General features: G+C 41.3%; 1 protein-coding gene across 1 annotated transcript in view; it reads left to right on the top strand.

The window, feature by feature from the left end:
• Nucleotides 1–8,452, top strand: part of FMO4 (flavin containing dimethylaniline monoxygenase 4) — a 30,174-nt gene extending 21,722 nt beyond the window's left edge. The window contains exons 9-10 of the mRNA XM_007989519.3: nt 1,441–1,510; nt 3,509–8,452. Of these exons, the coding sequence (XP_007987710.3) occupies nt 1,441–1,510; nt 3,509–3,935 (497 nt within the window). The 3' untranslated portion in view covers nt 3,936–8,452. The remainder of the gene's footprint in view (nt 1–1,440; nt 1,511–3,508) is intronic.
• Nucleotides 8,453–19,125: the final 10,673 nt, after the last annotated feature.

Raw genomic sequence — 19,125 nt, 5'->3', positions numbered from 1 at the left:
GTATTTTATGGTGAGCTCCAAAATGGTTATTAGAATGATAAAGCTGACAAAAGAAAACTCGTTTAGCTCACACCATAGGAGTAATGGCATGCTTCTCCCGAGAACTTCCAAAAAGCAATCTAGGAACAACCAATTAAATCTTGCTAGTTTTTTAGAGCATAAGGTGACCCTAGTGGAAAGCTGTCCACAGAGCTTAGTTGGACCTATCTCATTGGAAAGTAAACCTACACCCTGGGCCAGCACTTGGCACCTGACAAGGGCAGGACTGACCAGAATGGGATGGCAAACAGGGTAGACTAACAAGGGTCACAAGTGGCATGAGGTGGATAGGAACAGTGAAGGGGCATGGGGTGGGGACAGAGTTTACATTATAAGAGGGAGTATGGATGTTCTAGGAACCCAGAAGACAAACTGAGATTTTAGTCTCTAGGGAAGCTGAACAACTGCAGAGAATTATCAGGGTGCAAGCTGTTAAGGAAGAATAAGGTTTAGAATTCAGAAAAACAAGAAGAGCAGAGTCCAAGTGCTAAGACTGCCTAGACGGGAGATTGGGAATGAGCAGGTCCTCACAACAAAAGCAGACAGAGCCTGGGTGAGACTGACTGAGAAACTGCCAGGCCCCTTCCACACTCGAGGCTCCTTGTGTAAGAAAAATAAAAATGTTCTAAGACAGGGTTATAAAGTGAGTTGTTTTTTAGAGACCAGTCCTCACTCCATTGCCCAAGCTGGAATGCAGTGGTGTGATCATGGCTCACTGCAGCCTCCATCTCCTGGGCTCAAGGGGTTCTCCCACCTCAGCCTCCTGAGTAGCTGGAACTATAAGCCCATGCCACCACACCTGGCTAAATTTTTATTTTTTGTAGAAAGAGTGTCTTGCTATGTTGCCAGGCTGGTCTTGAACTCTTGGACTCAAGCAGTCCTCCTACCTTGGTCTCCCAAAATGCTGGGATTACAGGCATAAGCCACTGTGACCAGCCTAAAATGGGGTCATTTTAAGCGTTTACATCTAACCAACTAATAGCTTTAACACAAACATGCCACACACACACACACACACACACACACACACACGTACAATGTGGAGGGTAGACATACAATGTAATATAAATTATATTATTTATACAGTGAAAGCAGATGAAGAGAGACAGGGCAGGCCAACTGGCACAGGTGCAGGTGTCCGGTGAGTGTGACGCAGGCTGACAGTTGGGTCACAGAAGCATCTTTCTTGACAATTCTGGCAGTGGAGTACCCTGGTTAAGCGAGCTGGGAGGGGAATTTTACCTCCAAAAAATTATTTTCTGTGCTGCAATTCCATTCTGAGCTTTGACTATCATGTGTTCTGAAGTTAGAGCAGTGGGAGGCTAGAAAGGAGTGGGAGGAGAAGCTCAATAAAGGAAAAGCCACACGTGGCTTCAGTGTTGTTTGTGATTGTTCCCACAGGACTCTGTAAGATACCTCCATCCCAAAAATTGATGATGGCGGCTACTGAAAAGGAACAGCTCATTAAAAGGTATGAAATGTAGCTTGCTCCAGGGAAAACTTATAGTGTATTCTGTTACAAAAAAAGTATTCAGAGTATAAAAGCCATTCCTAGAGAAGCAGTATGGCAGGTTGGAAATAACTCCGCCTTAGGAATCAGAAGGATATGTTTTTAGTCCTAACTCTGCCACCAATCAGACATGTGGCCTTAGACAAGTCAGCTGGGGACACCAGGTCTTTTCAGCGGAACACACAGCCTGGCCCCCTACCGGTGGCAATCCTGTCTTCACTTAGCCCAGGAAATCTATTCTGTCTTCACTGTCTTCCTACCTCTCAGGCTGCTCTTTCTCTGTATTTGCTGGTATCGCCTCTTCCTCACTCCTAAAATTTAGTGAGCTCCAAACTTAGTCCTCAGGCGTCTTCTCATTCCTATTTACACCCACTCCCAGGTGGCCTCATCCAGGCCCGAGGCTTTAAATACCGTCATATACTCAGGGCTCCCAAACTGTGTCTCTAATTCAAATCTCTCTTCAGAACTCCAGACTCCTAATCCCACTCCCTCTAGATAGCTCCACTTAGATATTTAACACGTGTCTCAAATTTAATATGTCTAACAATGAACTCTTGACCCCTCCACCCCCATCTGTAAATGGGCTGATCGGAAACTTTTCCCCATCCCAGTTCATAGCTACTCATTCCAGTTGGTCAAAACCAAGTTCAGTCAAAAACCTTGGAATAATCCTTTTCTCTTCTTTTTTTCTCACACCCCATATCAGCAAATATTGTCAGCTCCTACCTGCTAAATAAATCCAGAATTCAGACACTTCTCACTACCCCTACTGCTACCACCCCAGACCAGACCACCAACATCTCTCATCAGGACACTTGCTGCCACCTCTTACCTGGTCTCCCTCCTTCCACTCTGTTCTACAATCTAGGCTTGTCACAGCATCAAGAGTGAGCCGTGTCACATTGCCCTTCTACTCAAAAGCCTCCGGTTGCTTCCTTTTCACTCCCAGGAGCCTCCCTGCAGCCTCTGAGGCCCACAGCGCACCCAAATATTGATATGCCCTCACTGCCTACTGCTCTCCATTTCATCCGTGCTGCTTCAGGCGTTCCTCCTACCTGTTCCTCAAACATACCAAGCATAACCCCCTCAGAACCCCCTCAGCTCACTCTGTTCAAATGTCACCTCATAAGAGAGAAGCCTTCTCTGACAACACTATATGTGACAGCAATCCACCCTGTCTCACCATTGCCTTTCCCCTTACCCTCCTTTCTATTTCTCAGAATGCCCGTTATTACCACCTGATATATTACATATCTACTTAGTTGGGGTTTTTTAATAATTTGTTCATTTCCCCCATTAGAATGCAGGCTTTTTGACAGCAAAGACTTTGTTTTGTTCACTGCTGGGTCTCCAGCACCTACAATGGTGCCTGGAAGGTGATAGACACTTAATGTTCATTTATTTATTTATTCACTGAATGAGTGAATGATTGATACTGGGACATCATGGAAGTTTACTGACAGGAATAAGTAAATAAGTAAGTTTACTGACAGAAATAGGTATGAATAATGCCTTCATGTTAATATATAATATGCTCATGTTTGTGGAAAGTTCAGTCCTTATATACCAAGTATGGCCCTCTCAACTCACAATTCACACCAATAAAAAATTTAGGTACATATGATGCTTTCTGGTCATATTCATTCATTCAACAGCTATTCTGTTTGGAGTGATCAGACATTGTCCTCACATCAAATCCAAGTACTGAAAAATTATTTAAAGCTTCTCTTCCAATTGCCTCCTTTTATCATCTCTAGTAAAATTAATTAGCTTCACAGATACCCTCTGTAGATAAACTCCTTTAATTTCTTTCTTCCTAACATACAAAAACATTCCCAAACATGGTTTGATTTCTCCCAAAAAATGTAACAAAATGATGGGAGGAGGAGTGGGTCTGATAACTTGAGAAATGCAGGGAGGAGTGATTAATGAAAAGTCCTCCATCTTTTTTCCTCTCAGGGGTGTGATTAAAGACACCAACAAAGACAAATTGGACTACATTGCCTACATGGATGATATCGCTGCCTGCATAGGCACAAAGCCCAGCATCCCACTTCTGTTCCTCAAGGATCCCAGACTAGCTTGGGAGGTTTTCTTTGGACCATGTACTCCTTACCAGTACCGCCTTGTGGGCCCTGGAAAATGGGATGGAGCCAGAAATGCCATCCTGACCCAGTGGGACAGAACATTGAAACCTTTAAAAACTCGAATTGTCCCTGATTCCTCCAAGCCTGCCTCCATGTCACATTATTTAAAAGCCTGGGGGGCACCTATCCTACTTGCCTCTCTTCTACTTATCTGTAAATCTTCACTTTTCTTGAAGTTGGTGAGAGATAAACTACAGGACAGAATGTCCCCTTACCTAGTAAGTCTTTGGCGAGGATGAACCTGATTGTTACCAGGGTTGCACCAAGTCATGCTAATTCTATCTCCAAGTATCTTGTGCATTCCTCCTCTGCTCTCCATCATAACTGCTATAAGCCAAATTCAGGCCCAGTCATCTCTTATCTGAATTATTGTACTGTCTTCTTTGTTTTCAGTACCCTCTTTCTTGCCACCCTTTCCAATGCATTTTCTACCCTGCTACCTCAGTGATTATTCTAAAATAAATATCTATGATATGATTTAGCTGTGTCCCCACCCAAATCTCATCTTGAATTGTAGCTCCCATAATTCCCACATGCCGCAGGAGAGGGGTAATTGAATCATGGGGGCAGGTCTTCCCCCATACTCTTCTCATGGTAGTGAATAAGTCTCATGATATCTGATGGTTTGATAAATGAGAGTTCCCCTGCACAAGCGCTCTCGTGTCTGCCACGATGTAAGATGTGTCTTTGCTCCTTCTTCACCTTCCACCATGATTGTGAGGCCTCCCCAGCCATGTGGAACTGTGAGTCTGTTAAAACTCCCTTCCTTTATAAATTACCCAGTCTTGCGTATGTTTTTATTAGCAGCAATAGAACAGACTAATACAATATGGTTTATTACTCTAAAGTAAATATATGGTTTATAAATATGCAGGAACCTCTGATTCCCATGAAGGTCTCAGTAAAAACAAAATGGCACTGAAATTAAGTTGAGAAAATTTTTTTCTCTTAGAGACAGTCTCGCTCTGTCACCCAAACTGGAACACAGTGATACAATCATAGATCACTGCAGCCTCGAACTCCTGGGCTCAAGCTGTCCTCCCACCTCAGCCTTCTGAGTAGCTGGGACAATGCCTGGCTAATTTTTTTAAAGGTTTTTGTAGAGACAGTGTGTTACTATTTCTTTCTTTCTTTTCTTTCTTTCTTTCTTTCTTTCTTTCTTTCTTTCTTTCTTTCTTTCTTTCTTTCTTTCTTTCTCTCTCTTTCTTTCTTTCCTTCCTTCCTTCCTTCCTTCCTTCCTCCCTCCCTCCCTCCCTTCCTTCCTTCCTTCTTTCTTTCTTTCAAAAAAATAGGGCCAGGATTTTGCTATGTTGCCCAGGCTGGTTTCAAGCTCCTGAGCTCAAACAATCATTCTGCCTCAGCCTTCCAAAGTGCTGGGATTACAGGCATGAGTTATCATGTCCAGCCTCACTATGTTTTCAGATCTGAGATCTTGAACTCTTGGGTTCAAACAACCCTCCCTCCTCCACCTCCCAAGTTGCTGGGATTACAGACATATGCCACCATGCCTACCTGGAAATTTTAATACAGAGATTATTTTAAAAGATATGGGCAGAGTATAGGAAGATCATAGAGATAATGAAACACGCCCAGACTTATAACAATCGGGTACCTTTACTATCCATAGACCTAATGAGGCAAGAGAAGAAAGCAATTACTAAAGAGAAAAAGCAAGAACTATGTGGAGGGCCACCTAACAAGAGCAATGACCTTCAGCTGAATGACAAAGGCAGGTGCACAATGACTACAAAAGTAGAGATCCGGGGAAATAAAGTATCTAATCTTACTCTCTTTCCACTCTCTAATCCCTTGCTAGTGCTCCCCAATGGCCAAACCCAAATGAAAGTCAGAAGGCAAGACTGCCAACAGATTTCATCCACAGACGTCAGGCTCCTAGGGCACAGAGCAGAGCAAAGATGATGGAGAGTATATACAGTGAGGCACACAAAAGGGATCCAGTTTAATCTTGTCACCCTCCCATATAAAATCCTTCATTTTCTATCTTGATTAGAGATAATAGTCCTTGGCTGAGCACGGTGGCTCACACCTATAATCCCAACACTTTGGAAAGCTAAGGTGGGCAGATCACTTGAAGTCAGGAGTTCAAGACCAGCCTGGCCAACTGGTGAAACCTCGTCTCTACTGAAAATACAAAAATCAACTGGGCGTGGTGGTGTGCAACTGTAATCTCAGCTACTCAGGAGGCTGAGGCAGGAGAATCACTTGAATCCAGGAGACAGAGGTTGCAGTGAGCTGAGATCATGCCACTGCATTCCAGCCTGGATGACAGAACAAGACTCTGTCTCAAAAGAAAAAAAAAAAAAAAAGAAGAAGACATAATAGTCCAAATTCCTTAGCCTAACATAGAAGGCCCTTCATGATCTGAGTCCCTTTTCCCGGGTCAGCAGAATGCCTTTATTTCAAACCCTCCCATCCAGCACTACAAAACTATGGACTCTCGTAACTCCTCCCTTTGGCATCAGCTCTTGCTTGTCAGGCACACAAATCTATACTGTGCCTGACTGGTGAGATCCTATTTACCTTTCAAGAGAGCTCAGTGCTCTCATTCTATGCAGCCTCCCCTAAATCCCCAACTCAGAAATAGTCACCCCTGTGCAGCAGCTGCACCTTGTGTATGCTCTGGTGCTGCTCTTTTCTCACTACTGTATCATTTTCTTTTCGTCTGTCACCTAACAAATGGTGAGTTCCTAAAAGGAATCATATCGTGTTCATCTGAAACACTGCCTGATACAAAGCATTGCTGAAGAACAATTTGATGAATCGACAGTGGCCTTGCCGGCTGGCACTCTTTGTTTGCCCTCTTCTACCTACATTCTTGTCTTATGCCAACATGATAAATTTCCTCAGCCTTGCAAACAAACAAGAACAGTCCACCAACAGCTAATGTTATAAGTAAAAGACAATCCATGTGGCAATTAGAAGAAATAGAACTATACAGTCTAGTACTTGCACAGGAGTCAAGTACACTGGTTAAGAGCACTAACTTGAGAATGAGAACTCAACCTGTTAGCTATGAAGTCTTGGCCATGTGACCTAGCCTCTCTAAGCCTTAGTGTCCTCATCCAGAAAACAGTGGTCATAATAGTGCCTACCTTACTGTGAACATTAATGAGAAAATGCAGGGTGTTTGGTCCAAGGTAAGTTAACTATTAACAGCCGCAGAATCAGAGGACATTTTCTATTCTCTGAATTAAAGAAAGGACTTGAAACTACTGCCAAATCCCATTCCCTGTTGTGTAATCTGGAGGCATGGCCTTTGCTCTCCCTGGATTCTATGGCAGCATTTTCCAGCTAACGATCGTTTTTGTTGTTGTTGCTGCTGCTGATGATAAATGGACATGTTTAATGATATATTGGTCTTCACAGAGATGGCTACAGAGACTTTTAATCTATAATCCAGTAGGACACAACCATGCATCACAGACTAATTAGCCAGATGTAAAATAAACTAGCTTCTTACCACAGCTACCCTATAAACATTGCAACTATTCTCTCCAAAATGACCCTAATCTTACTTGAAAACACCTGCTGCGGGGGAACCAGAAACCTAGCTATGTGACCAAAACTAAAAATTAAAGGAAAAATTGCAATTCACTAGTGATAGCTGGTGAAAGCAGGGGAAATTCAGGGTCCTTCACTGTGCTGCTTTGATGTTACTTGTGTTCTTTTTGTCCCTCTTCTTCAGCCCATCCATTTTAGTTCTCAGTAGGTTTGAATAAGCCATCCAGAACTTATTCACTTCTTTGGAGCTCACCATAATGCTAATCTTCTTTTTCCCATCAGTAGTTCTTAACAGACACCTGTCTGAATACTGAAAGCCCACAACAGAAACTTTCTTTAGAATGGGTTTGTTTTAACCTCAGTTCTCAAGGAACAAATGGTACCAGGAAAAGTCCACTGTAAGGGAACCCATTTTAAATGAGAATCAAAACATCATAGCAAATAGTATGGAAAAAAAATTAGGTTTGGTCAAAACTTCAACTTGAGAAATAAAACCAGAAATTATAAAAATAAGTTTGCTTTACTGTTTATTTAACTGAGTTACATTATAATTGGAACTATGTACCAGTGGGAACTGCCTAATTGTCTGACAATTTGTATTACAGCAAGATAAAACATTCTCCACTTTATACAACATTCTTTACTTCCCATTTGACTTTCAAAGCAAGATTATAAGATTGCCCTTTTTTAAAAAAGTTCACAGTTTTCATTGATTTTGCCAAGTAACTCAAATTTTCATTCTTTTATATTTACATCATTCTCTTTTGAATTTCCTGTCTTGTCATTATGCTTGCCAATTCTCTCCATGTTATTCTTATATTTCTTACATGATTTAACTCGGCAAGATCTAGACTTGCCAATGACTTAACAGTTCTCCAGTATTACTTCATCAACTTCAACATGCTTCTTAGTTGCAGGTGATATTGTTTGGCTGTGTCCCCACCCAAGTCTCATCTTGAATTGTAACTCCCACAATTCCCACATTTGTGGGAGGAACCTGGTGGGAGGTGATTGAATTATGGAGGTGGAGCTTTCCTGTGCTGTTCTCGTGATGGTGAATGAGTTTCAGGAGATCTGATGGTTTTAAAAACAAGGGTTTCCCTGCACAAGCTTTCTCTTTGCCCCCTGCCATCCATGTAAGATGTGACTTGCTTCTCCTTCCATTCAGCCATGATTGTGAGGCCTCCCCTGCCATGTGAGATTATAAGTCCATTAAACCTCTTTCTTTTACAAATTGCACAGTCTCAGGTATGTCTTTACCAGCAGCGTGAAAGTGGACTAATACAGCAGAATATGTAACTTCTCTTTGCCGTTGATTTGAATCATATGGCCTGCATTGTCAGACAATTATAAGAGACTGACCACAAACACATTTATGAAATACATTTATGGGAATGATATCTAGAGTAGACCGTACTGTCAAACAGTACTGTTGGATATGTGTTTGAGGAAAAGTAAACTTTTTTTTTTTCTTTTTTGAAGACAGGGTCTCACTCTGTCGCCCAGGCTAGAGTGCACTGGCATGATCACCACTCACTGCAGCCTTGACCTCTCAGGCTCAAGCTGGGACTATAGGCATGCACCACCATGCCCAGCTAATTTTTTCATTTTTTTGTAGAAACAAGGTTTCACCATATTTCCCAGGCTGGTCTCAAACTCCTGAGGTCAAGTCATCTACCTGCCTCAGTCTCCCAAAGTGCTAGGATTACAGGCATGAGCAACTGTACCTGGCCGAAAATAAACTGTTAAGTGGTCAGTTAATTTGTTCACTCGCCAAAAGTTATTGAGCACCTAATATGTTCCAAGAACTATTCTAGACCATGAGGAAATAGAAGCAAATAGAAAGACATAAAATTATTGACTTCATGGAATTTATAATCCAGTGTGAGAGGCAGAAAATGAACAATAAAATGTTTTATAGTGATCAGTCTTAAGAAGAAAAAGTAAGTTTAAGAGACAAAGGGTAGTGGGAGTTAGGATGCTCAGATAAGATTTCTCTGAAGAAATGACTCTTGAAATGTTCTTACTGGAACTTGCATCATAAAGTGAGGATGTGACCCACATGAATATTTCACAGAAGGGTATTGTTTCTGAAAGACGAATCAGTAAGTAGGCCTGAGTCAGGGATGTTAGAACAGTGCTTTCCAATCTTGTTCACATTATGACACATAGAAGATTATGGTAATGGGCCAGGCACAGTGACTCATGTCTGTAATCCCAACACTTTGGGAGGCCAAGGTCGGGGGATCACTTGAACTCAGGCGTTCAAGACCAGTAGGCAACATTGCAAAATTCCATCTCACAAAAAAAAGATTATGATAATGAAAGAAGACATATGAATAGCCAATGAGCATATGAAAAAATGCTCAACATCACTGATCCTTGGAGAAAGGCAAATTAAAACTACAGTGAGATATCATCTTATACCAGCCAGAATAGCTATTATTAAAAAGTCAAAAAATAACAGATGGTGAGAACATGGAGAAAAGGGTAAATTAGTAGTACAACCTCTATGTAAAACAGTAGGGGCCGGGTGTGGTGGCTCATGCCTGTAATCCCAGCACTTGGGAGGCCGAGGTGGGCAGATCACCTGAGGTCGGGAGTTCAAGACCAAACTAACCAACATGGAGAAACCCTGTCTCTACTAAAAACACAAAATTAGCCAGGTGTGGTGGCACATGCTTGTAATCCCAGCTACTTGGGAGGCTGAGGCAGGAGAATCACGTGAACCTGGGAGGCAGAGGTTGCAATGAACTGAGATCATGCCATTGCACTCTAGCCTGGGCAACAAGAGCAAAACTCCATCTCAAAAAAAAAAACCGTATGGAGATTTCACGAAGAACTAAAAATAGAACTACCATTTGATCCAGCAATCCCACTACTGGGTATATACCTATAGGAAAAGAAATTATTATATCAATGATTTCTGCACTTGTATGTTTGTTGCAGCACTATTCACCAACCTAAGTGTCCATAAATGGATAACTAGATAAAGAAAATGTGGTACATATGTATATGTGGGTGTGTATGTATGTATGTATATGTCTATATGTGCATGTATGTCTATATGTGTGTGTGTGTAGATACACATATCAGGGAATACTACTCAGTCATAAAAAAAATAAAATCATGTCTTTTGAAGCAACATGAATGGAACTGGAGGCCATTATCTTTTTTTTCCACATATTCTAATGAAGGCCATTGTCTTAAGTGAAACAACTCAGAAACAGAAAGTCAAATACTGCATGTTCTCGCTTATAAGTGGGAACAAAATAATGTGTGCATATGTATATTAGTACATTCTCACCCTGCCATAAAGAACTGCCTGAGACTGGGTAATTTGTAAAGGAAAGAGGTTTAATTGACTCACAGTTCCACATGGCTGGGGAGGCCTCAGGAAACTCAAAATCATGGCAACAAACACATCCTTCTTCACATGGTGGCAGGAGAGAGAAGAATGAGAGCTGAGCAAAGGGGAAAGCTCTTTATAAAACCATCAGATCTTGTGAGAACTTACTCACTGCTACGAGAATAGCATTGGCGCAACCGCTCCCACGATTCAATTACCTCCCACTGAGTCCCTTCCACTACATGTGGGGATTTGGGGAACTACAATTCAAGATGAGATTTGGGTGGGTACACAACCAAACCATATCAACATGGATATAAAATGTGGAATGAAAGACACCGGAGACTTAGAAGGGCGAGGATCATAGAAGGGAGGGAGGGTGATGAGAAATTACTTAATATGTACAATGTACCTTATTTGAGTGATATCTACACTGAAAGTCCAAGACTTCACCACTAACAATATATGCATGCAACAAAATTGCACTTGTATGCTTTAAATTTATACAAATAAAAAAAGAAAAATGACAATAATGTTTGTATTTCACACTGGGATAAGCTAGAAGGGATGTGGTTATCTGTGTGAGCACAGGAAAAACTGATCTTTTTATATATTAAAATAAAATTATTTAAGCAAAATATAAATACAAAATTTTAGGAAGAATATTAAATACAGAATTTATAATATACTTCCAAATAAATATTCACAGTTTTTAATTAAAACCTGAGCTAATTTCTGGAAACAAAACTTTTTCTATCATATTTTACACTTGAAATTATATACTTAATGCTTAAGATTTTTTTAATGATGAGCACTTCACATTCGGCAAGTTGGCATGAAAATAATATAAAACCATTTCATAGTCATTCAAAAAAATCAGAGCACTTGAAATATTTAAATCCCAAGTGTGTGTTTTTTTTCCTTTTCTCCTATTGAAAAATGTAACATTTAAAGTTTTTTTGTGTTATAAGAATTGATTCAAATCCAATCAAACGTTTTTAAAACAAGTAATTTAGGATAAGACAAAGTTTAGCCATGAACATTGGCTCGCACCTGTAATCCCAATGCTTTGGGAGGTTAAAGTGGGAGGATTGCTTGAGGCCAGGAGTTCAAGACCAGTTTGGTCAACATAGCAAGACTAACTCTACAAAAAAGTTTGAAAATTAGCCAGGTGTGGTGGCATCTGCCTGTAGTCCCAGGTACTCAGGAGGCTGAGGCAGGAGGATCCCTTGAGTTCAGGAGTTCAAGGTCAGGGACAGTGAGCTATCATTGCATGATTCCACATTTTATATCCATTGCACTCCAGCTTGGGAAACAGAGTGAGATTCTGTCTCAAAAACTAAAAATGAAAATAAATAAGACAAAGTTCTAATTAGTAAAAGAAGCTAACTTACAGCATTCACCCTGCAGGTAGCTTGGATACACTAAAAGTGCATTTTAGCCACAGATACACAGAATTAAGTACTATGTGAAGATAGAAATTCCAAGCCACTGCTTTTACAGGACCAACAGGTTCATATACCTGCTGTGCAGTAACAGACTAGTACACCAAGACAGCAAGGTTTGCAATAAAGTGTTTAATGATTGCAGGTGACTCACTGAGGAGAGAGGAGGGAGCCTCAAATCCATCTCCCCAAGGAGTTCTGGGATAGGGATTTTAAGGGAATTGTGGAGGGCAAAGTGCCCTTAGGGTCATTGATTGGTTAGGAAAGGAAGGTGAAATCATCAGGATGTAGAAACTGCATTCTTTGGTGAGTCAGCTCTTCTCAGAGTCCTTTAGACAAGCTAACATTAATAGTTTTTGTTTGTCTTGTTTTGTTTATTTTATATTAAGCTTTTTGTAGAAACAGAGTCTCACTATGTTGCCCAGGCTGGCCTCGAACTCCTGGGCTCAAGTGATCCTCCCACTTCTGCCTCCCAAAGTGCTGGATAAAGAAAATGTAGAGGCCAGGCACCATGGCTCATGCCAGTCATCCCAGCACTTTGGGAGACTGAGGCAGGAGGATTGTTTGAGCTCAAGAGTTCAAGACCAGCCTGGGTAACATGGCAAGACCCCATCTCTACAAAAAATACAAAAATTGGCCAGGCATGTTGGTGGATGCCTGTGGTACCAGCTACTTGGGGTGCTGAGGTGGGAGGACTGTTTGAGCCCAGAGGGTTGAGGCTGCACTGAGTCATGATTGTACCACTGCACTCTAGCCTAGGTGACAAAGCAAGACCCTGTCCCTCACCCCCCCCCAAAAAAAATGTTTTGTGTGTGTGTGTGTATATATATATACACACACATATATATATATATAAAATACACACACACACATACTCTCTCACACACCATGGACTACTACTGACAACTGCCAACATTAGGCTGGCCATGGTGGGATTACAGGTATGAGCCACCATGCCCAACCTAATGTCAGTAGTTTTATCAGCATGCAGGACACAAAAGAACATCTCAAATGGAAAACTTAACATTTCAGAGTGCTCAAGTTGTTAACTATAGAGCAGTTAAGGGGAACTATCATCTTGTGACAAGTCTACGTGATTCTGAGGCAATAGACAATTATGAGGAAGTAGGTAAGAGATCAAGCTGACCTAATGATTAATGCTAAATGTGCCGCAAGCTTGGTTTATTTTTGCTTCTTCCTGATTAATTTTACAAGATTTATAGGAACAGTTTTACAGACTGAAGTTGCACCTACCAGTAAGCCCTACGTACTCCCTGCCACCTCCAACACTCTAACCACCATCACCACAAGGCACCTATCATAGCAACTTCACCAACAAGTCCACAACCCCTGTCCACAGTGGGGAATGGCATGCTCTGTAAGTCCTGCTAAAGTAGATGCCTAGATGGTTCAGTACCTTTTTGACAAAGCTCAAAGCAACCCAGGGAAATATCAAATGCAGGACTCACACACACATCACGCTGTCGCCAAAAGGGGACAATGTAGAGCCTGCTGTCCAAAATGCTGCTCTAGGTCCCAGATTCCTGCCCAGGCACTCTGCCCATGGTCTTGCCTTACCAATCTGAGGGCTGAGGGGATCAGTTTCTCAAGCACAGTGCCAACCCAAATGTCCATCAATGACAGACTGGATTAAGAAAATGTGGCACATAAACACCATGGAATATTATGCAACCATAAAAAAGATGAGTTTGTGTCCTTTGTAGGGACATTGATGCAGCTGGAAACCATCATTCTCAGCAAACTATCACAAGAACAGAAAACCAAACACCGCATGTTCTCACTCATAGGTGGGAATTGAACAATGAGATCACTTGGACACAGGAAGGGGAGCATCACACACCGGGTCCTATTGTGGGGAGCGGGGAGAGGGGAGGGATAGCATTAGGAGATATACCTAATGTAAATGACGAGTTAATGGGTGCAGCACACCAACATGGCACATGTATACATATGTAACAAACCTGCATGTTGTGCACATGTACCCTAGAGCTTAAAGTATAATAAAAATAAACAAAAATAAAGGAAATAAATAAAAATAGAAAAGCACTCGTTAGTGAATATTTTTGTATTATGATGAGTTCCCTTTCCTACACAGTATTATAACTTTAGAGATTCAGATAATAAATCCCCAGATAAAGAAGTCTCTTTGTGATTATTTTCTACATCTCTTTTAGGTTATGCACTCTTCAAAGGCAGGAGTAGAAAGCAGCCTGACTAAAGCCAGCTCAATAAAGCAGTTCATTGAATTAAGTTTCTCCCAAGTCAACAAGGCTTCTAAAACTTTTCCAGCTGGGTGTAGTGGCTCATGCCTGTAATCCTAGCTACCGGGGAGACTGAGGTGGGAGGATCACTTGAGTCCAGGAGTTCCTTGGCTGCAATGTGCAATGATGGCATCACCGCACCCCAACCTGGCAGAGGTGGGGCAGGGCTCGTTTCAAAAACAAAAACAAAAAAATCCTCCAGATCAACTGTCAGTAGATTCTGGGAACAGTCTAATGCCTGCTGCTATGGAAGAGGTCTTTGGAGCCTTCAGCATTTCCAATGCCTGTACCTCCAGAAACAAATAATGAGTCATCAATTCTCCTAAATCAGCAGGAAAGAACAGAAATCCACAATCAATGTTTATTGAAGGTAACATCCTTACATTCCAAAACTTCTAACCTATTGGGTAGAGCATAAGATGAAGCTGTTACTTTTCCAAACAGGGTCCAAAGTAGTTGATCCTCCCACTTCCCACTCCCCTACACACTCGATATTGTCTGTAGAGAGTTGGAGTGGTCCACAGGGTCTCTGCAACTCTCTGTGAAATGTACCTTTCTCTCTCTGCATCCTGTATGCTCCCAGACACACTTCTTCCGCACTCCTCATGCATCCTTCCCAAGAAAGGAACCCAATTAACGTAGTCCTGAGCCTCTCTCCATCCCTTTACTTACACTGCTTCTGTGTCTAGACATGTGCAGTGATTTGTCTGACTGGTAAATTTGGGGAGAATAACGCTCCCCACCAACTCTACACTCTTTCTGGTGGAGTGAATGAATGAATAATGCATGCTTTTTTTTTTTTTTTTTTGACACAGTTTCACTCTGTTGTCCAGGCTGGAGTGCAGTGGTGTGATCTCGACTCACTGCAACCTTCACCTCCCGGTTTCAAGTGATTCTTGTGCCTCAGCCTCTCAGTTCTGCTCCAGGCACAGGATGACGAATTTCCTAATTCTGAGGCTTAGTAAGTCATACATTCCAGCTTCATCTTTATCAGTAACGAAATGAATATTTTTGACTCAGTCTTTACTGTTTGTTTTACCTTATAAATTCTCTAGAATCCATGCAAGGAAGATAGGTGTTATTCAGGGAGGAAGGACTCTCAGAGACTCCACTGTATACTAATAATATGACACTTAATTGTACCTCTAATTCCCACTGCCTAGCTTTTCCATTGAAATCATAATTCTTTACAAGTACATCATCAACATGCCCCATAAAAACTCCCTTACTCTTGCCTTCCTTCCCTTTTATTTGTTGGCCTGCTACTTTATCAGCTTCCTGCCTCAAAGTGCTATCAACGTCCATTAGTAAACAACTTCACTCATTCTCCCCATACTGACTCTATGTTGGAAACAGAGATCAGTTGGCAGTAAAGGTTGACAGAAGACTGTATGGTTCTACCCTAATCCAAGCTCCTCTCATGCCGATGACTGTAAACAGGTCTTCCCACTTCTAGTCTTACCATCATATCAAATTACACCCATACTTAAAACCTTCCCATTGCACTTCCAATAAAATCCAAGTTCGTTATCACGTCCTATAAAGTTCTGCTTCATTTGGCCCTATCTCATTCCAGTCTCCTCTTCAATTTCTACTCTTCTTCACCTGTATTAGCTATCCTTTAATACATTTTACATGTCATAGGTTCCTTTTCATCCTTCAAGGCTCAGTTTAAAAGTCTCCTCCTTAGAGGGGTCTTCTTTGATGATCTATTTTAAACAGGAACTTTCCCCGTCCCTTTACCCTACCTTTATTTGTGAACAATCATTGCATGTATTGGTTTCCTTCATAGTGCTTTGCATTATTTTGAGTTATCTGTGTGTTCTTTTATTATTTACTCTATCCTCCAACTTAACAGTCAGCACTATGAGTATAAGAACTTGTCTTGTCTTATTTATTTACTAAAGGAAGAAGCAGATAAACAAATGAATGAATAATGCATGCCTTTTTTTTTTTTTGACACAGTTTCACTCTGTTGTCCAGGCTGGAGTGCAGTGGTGTGATCTCGACTCACTGCAACCTTCACCTCCCGGTTTCAAGTGATTCTTGTGCCTCAGCCTCCCGAGTAGCTGAGATCACAGGCGTGCACCCCCAGCCCTGGCTAATTTTTTGTATTTTTAGTAGAGATGGGGTTTCATTATGTTGGCCAGGTTGGTCTCGAACTCCTGACCTCAGGTGATCCACCTGCCTCGGCCTCCCAAAGTGCTGGTACTACAAGTATGAGGTCACCATGCCTGGCCTGAATAATATATGCTTTTTAAAGCAAAGACATGACTTAGAGGTTCTACATAACTCCTGCAATTAAGATTTTTACTGTGATTCAGAATTCTTAAAATATGTATGTGTTCTAAAGAAGCACTCTAAAATGTTTTTCCTGGAGTAGCATGGTGTCATTCTACATTTTCCTCTTTATGTGGCCTCCTGGTGCTCTGACAAGTTACTAGTATATAACTGACTCTCTAATGAGTATAGATCCTTTTGTGGAGTCCATAATGGTCATAAAATGGTCCCAATGTCTGCTGGTCACTGCCTTAGCTTAGTGGAATCCTTTGTGGAACACTGCTCTGCATAGATAACAGAGATATCAGTAATCGATTGGCCAAAGGCATGAATTCCACCAAACCATGTTTAATGTGTAAGGCTGGGGTAGAGAAAACTGTTTTCTTTGCAAATAGAGAAACTATGTACAAAAATACTAGTGAATGATAAATCTGTTATGTGAATTAGTTGAGATACATATCACTTTTTTCTACTATCACCAATATTTAAATCTAAGACAAGTTTCTATATCTTCGTTTCTGTATCACTCTGCCTAAAGTCTTTGTATTCCTCTAAAGTAATCTGCCTCTCACCATAAAGTGTTTCCTTTTTTTGTTTTTTGAGTCACAGTCTCACTGTGTCACCCAGACTGGAGTGTAGTGGTGCGATCTCGTCTCACCCCGACCTCCACCTCCCCAGATCAAGCAATCCGCCCACCTAAGCCTCCCAAAGTGTTGGGATGACAGGCATGAGCCACCACGCCCAGCCCACAAAGTGTTTTGCAACTGTACATTATTATATTCAAATAATTATATATTGAAATTATTTGAATTATTATATTCAAATAATTTATACTTCTAAATATATCTTGTTTGGCTGATCTTAGGAGTCTGTAACTATCATTTTCACTCTTTTATTCCATCCTGGCCCATCCAGGTTTTCTGATCTATTTATTTCCAGCTGCAACTGGATAGTCTTCCTCAGGATTAGAATATCTTTCCCCATTGATTGAGTGTAGTTGATCAAAACTATGAAGTTAGTGAAGAAAACTTCTTAAACTCTTCTTATGGCCAACTGTCCACAGAAATATGTCACACTTTACTATTAGCACTTATGCTGTTACCGTCTGTCCCTGCATAACCAGGGACAAGACAGGCTTCCTTGCTTTGTTCTCTTAACTGAGCTAGTTTTCTCTCCAATTGCTCTTCGTGTGTGTGTGTGTGTGAGACATCCTTCCACATTTTCTGTCTTAACTAAATCAGTAATGGCTGATACTAAATAGTTGCAATTTTCTCTCTCTTTCAGTTTTAGGGCCTCATTTTCAATGCATACAACCCTCACTTACCTATAGCAAGTTCTGTGACCATCTGATAAATGTGCTTCATGAATTTCCATATGCTTATCAATCTCTTTAGAGAGTGTGGTCCCCAGTTATTTGTTCTAAGAAAATTCCTATGGCTGGCTGGTCATGGTGGCTCACGGCTATAATCCCATCACTTTGGGAGGCCAAGGTGGGCAGATCACTCGAGATCAGGAGTTCGAGATCAGCCTGGCCAATACGATGAAACCCCATCTCTAATAAAAATACAAAAATTATCCAGGTGTTGTGGTGCACATCTGTAATCCCAGCTACTCGGGAGGCTGAGGCAGGAGGATCACTTGAACCTGGGAGACAGAGGTTGCAGTGAGCCCAGAACGTACCACTGCACCCCAGCCTAAGCAAAACTTCCCATCTCAAAAAAAAAAAGAAAAGAAAGAAAGAAAGAAAATTCCTGTGCTTGCTTTAGCACCCTATGCTGCCTCTCGCCACTGACCAGGGATCACTGAGGAGAAAGAAAAACCTGAGTTCATGCTCACTGACATGCTAACTGAGCATTTTGAATCCCTGCTTCCCTCTAAAATCCTTCCTTGATGAATCATGTATGCCTAGGTCAGACAGGCCTCTCCCCATCTCCCCATCCTTGCTTTTCCCAGCTTGTAAGTAGATTCACTACTCTACCATTCCTCCTCCTGCAGGCTTCCTCTCCCCCTCCACTTTCTGAGTCAATGCTAACTGAGATGGAAAGCACACGGCAGTGTAACTTCAAACATGGCCCATGAACTACCTTCATCAAAACTACCTGGGTGGGTAGTTTCAAATGCAGAGTCCTGAACTTCTGGCCTCTCCATCCTGAAAACTGTATATGTTAACAGATTTTCCAAATGATACATATAGTTCTTATCATGTGCCAGACATTGTTCTAAGCACTTTATATATAACTAATTTAATACAACAACCTATGAGGTAAGGATGATTATTATACTCATTTTACAGATGAGGAAAATAAGTTATATAATTTTCCCAAGGTCATAGCTACTATACGATGCAACCAGGATTAAAACTGAGACAGGTCTTCATTCTGGAGTTCCCGCACTTAACCACATATTACACTGCTTCACCCACCTAAAGTCAGAGAATCACAGACATTACAGATTAGAATGGAGGTTAGCTGCACACACTTCTCAAGAAAAACAACAAAGAACCTGAAAATAAGGTCATGAATGTAATTCTGAAGAATTTTTTTTTAAAAGA

This window comes from Chlorocebus sabaeus, chromosome 25, assembly GCF_047675955.1.
Source record: "Chlorocebus sabaeus isolate Y175 chromosome 25, mChlSab1.0.hap1, whole genome shotgun sequence".
NCBI classification, from domain to species: Eukaryota; Metazoa; Chordata; class Mammalia; order Primates; family Cercopithecidae; genus Chlorocebus; species Chlorocebus sabaeus.
This window is presented reverse-complemented; position numbering and strand designations above follow the sequence as displayed.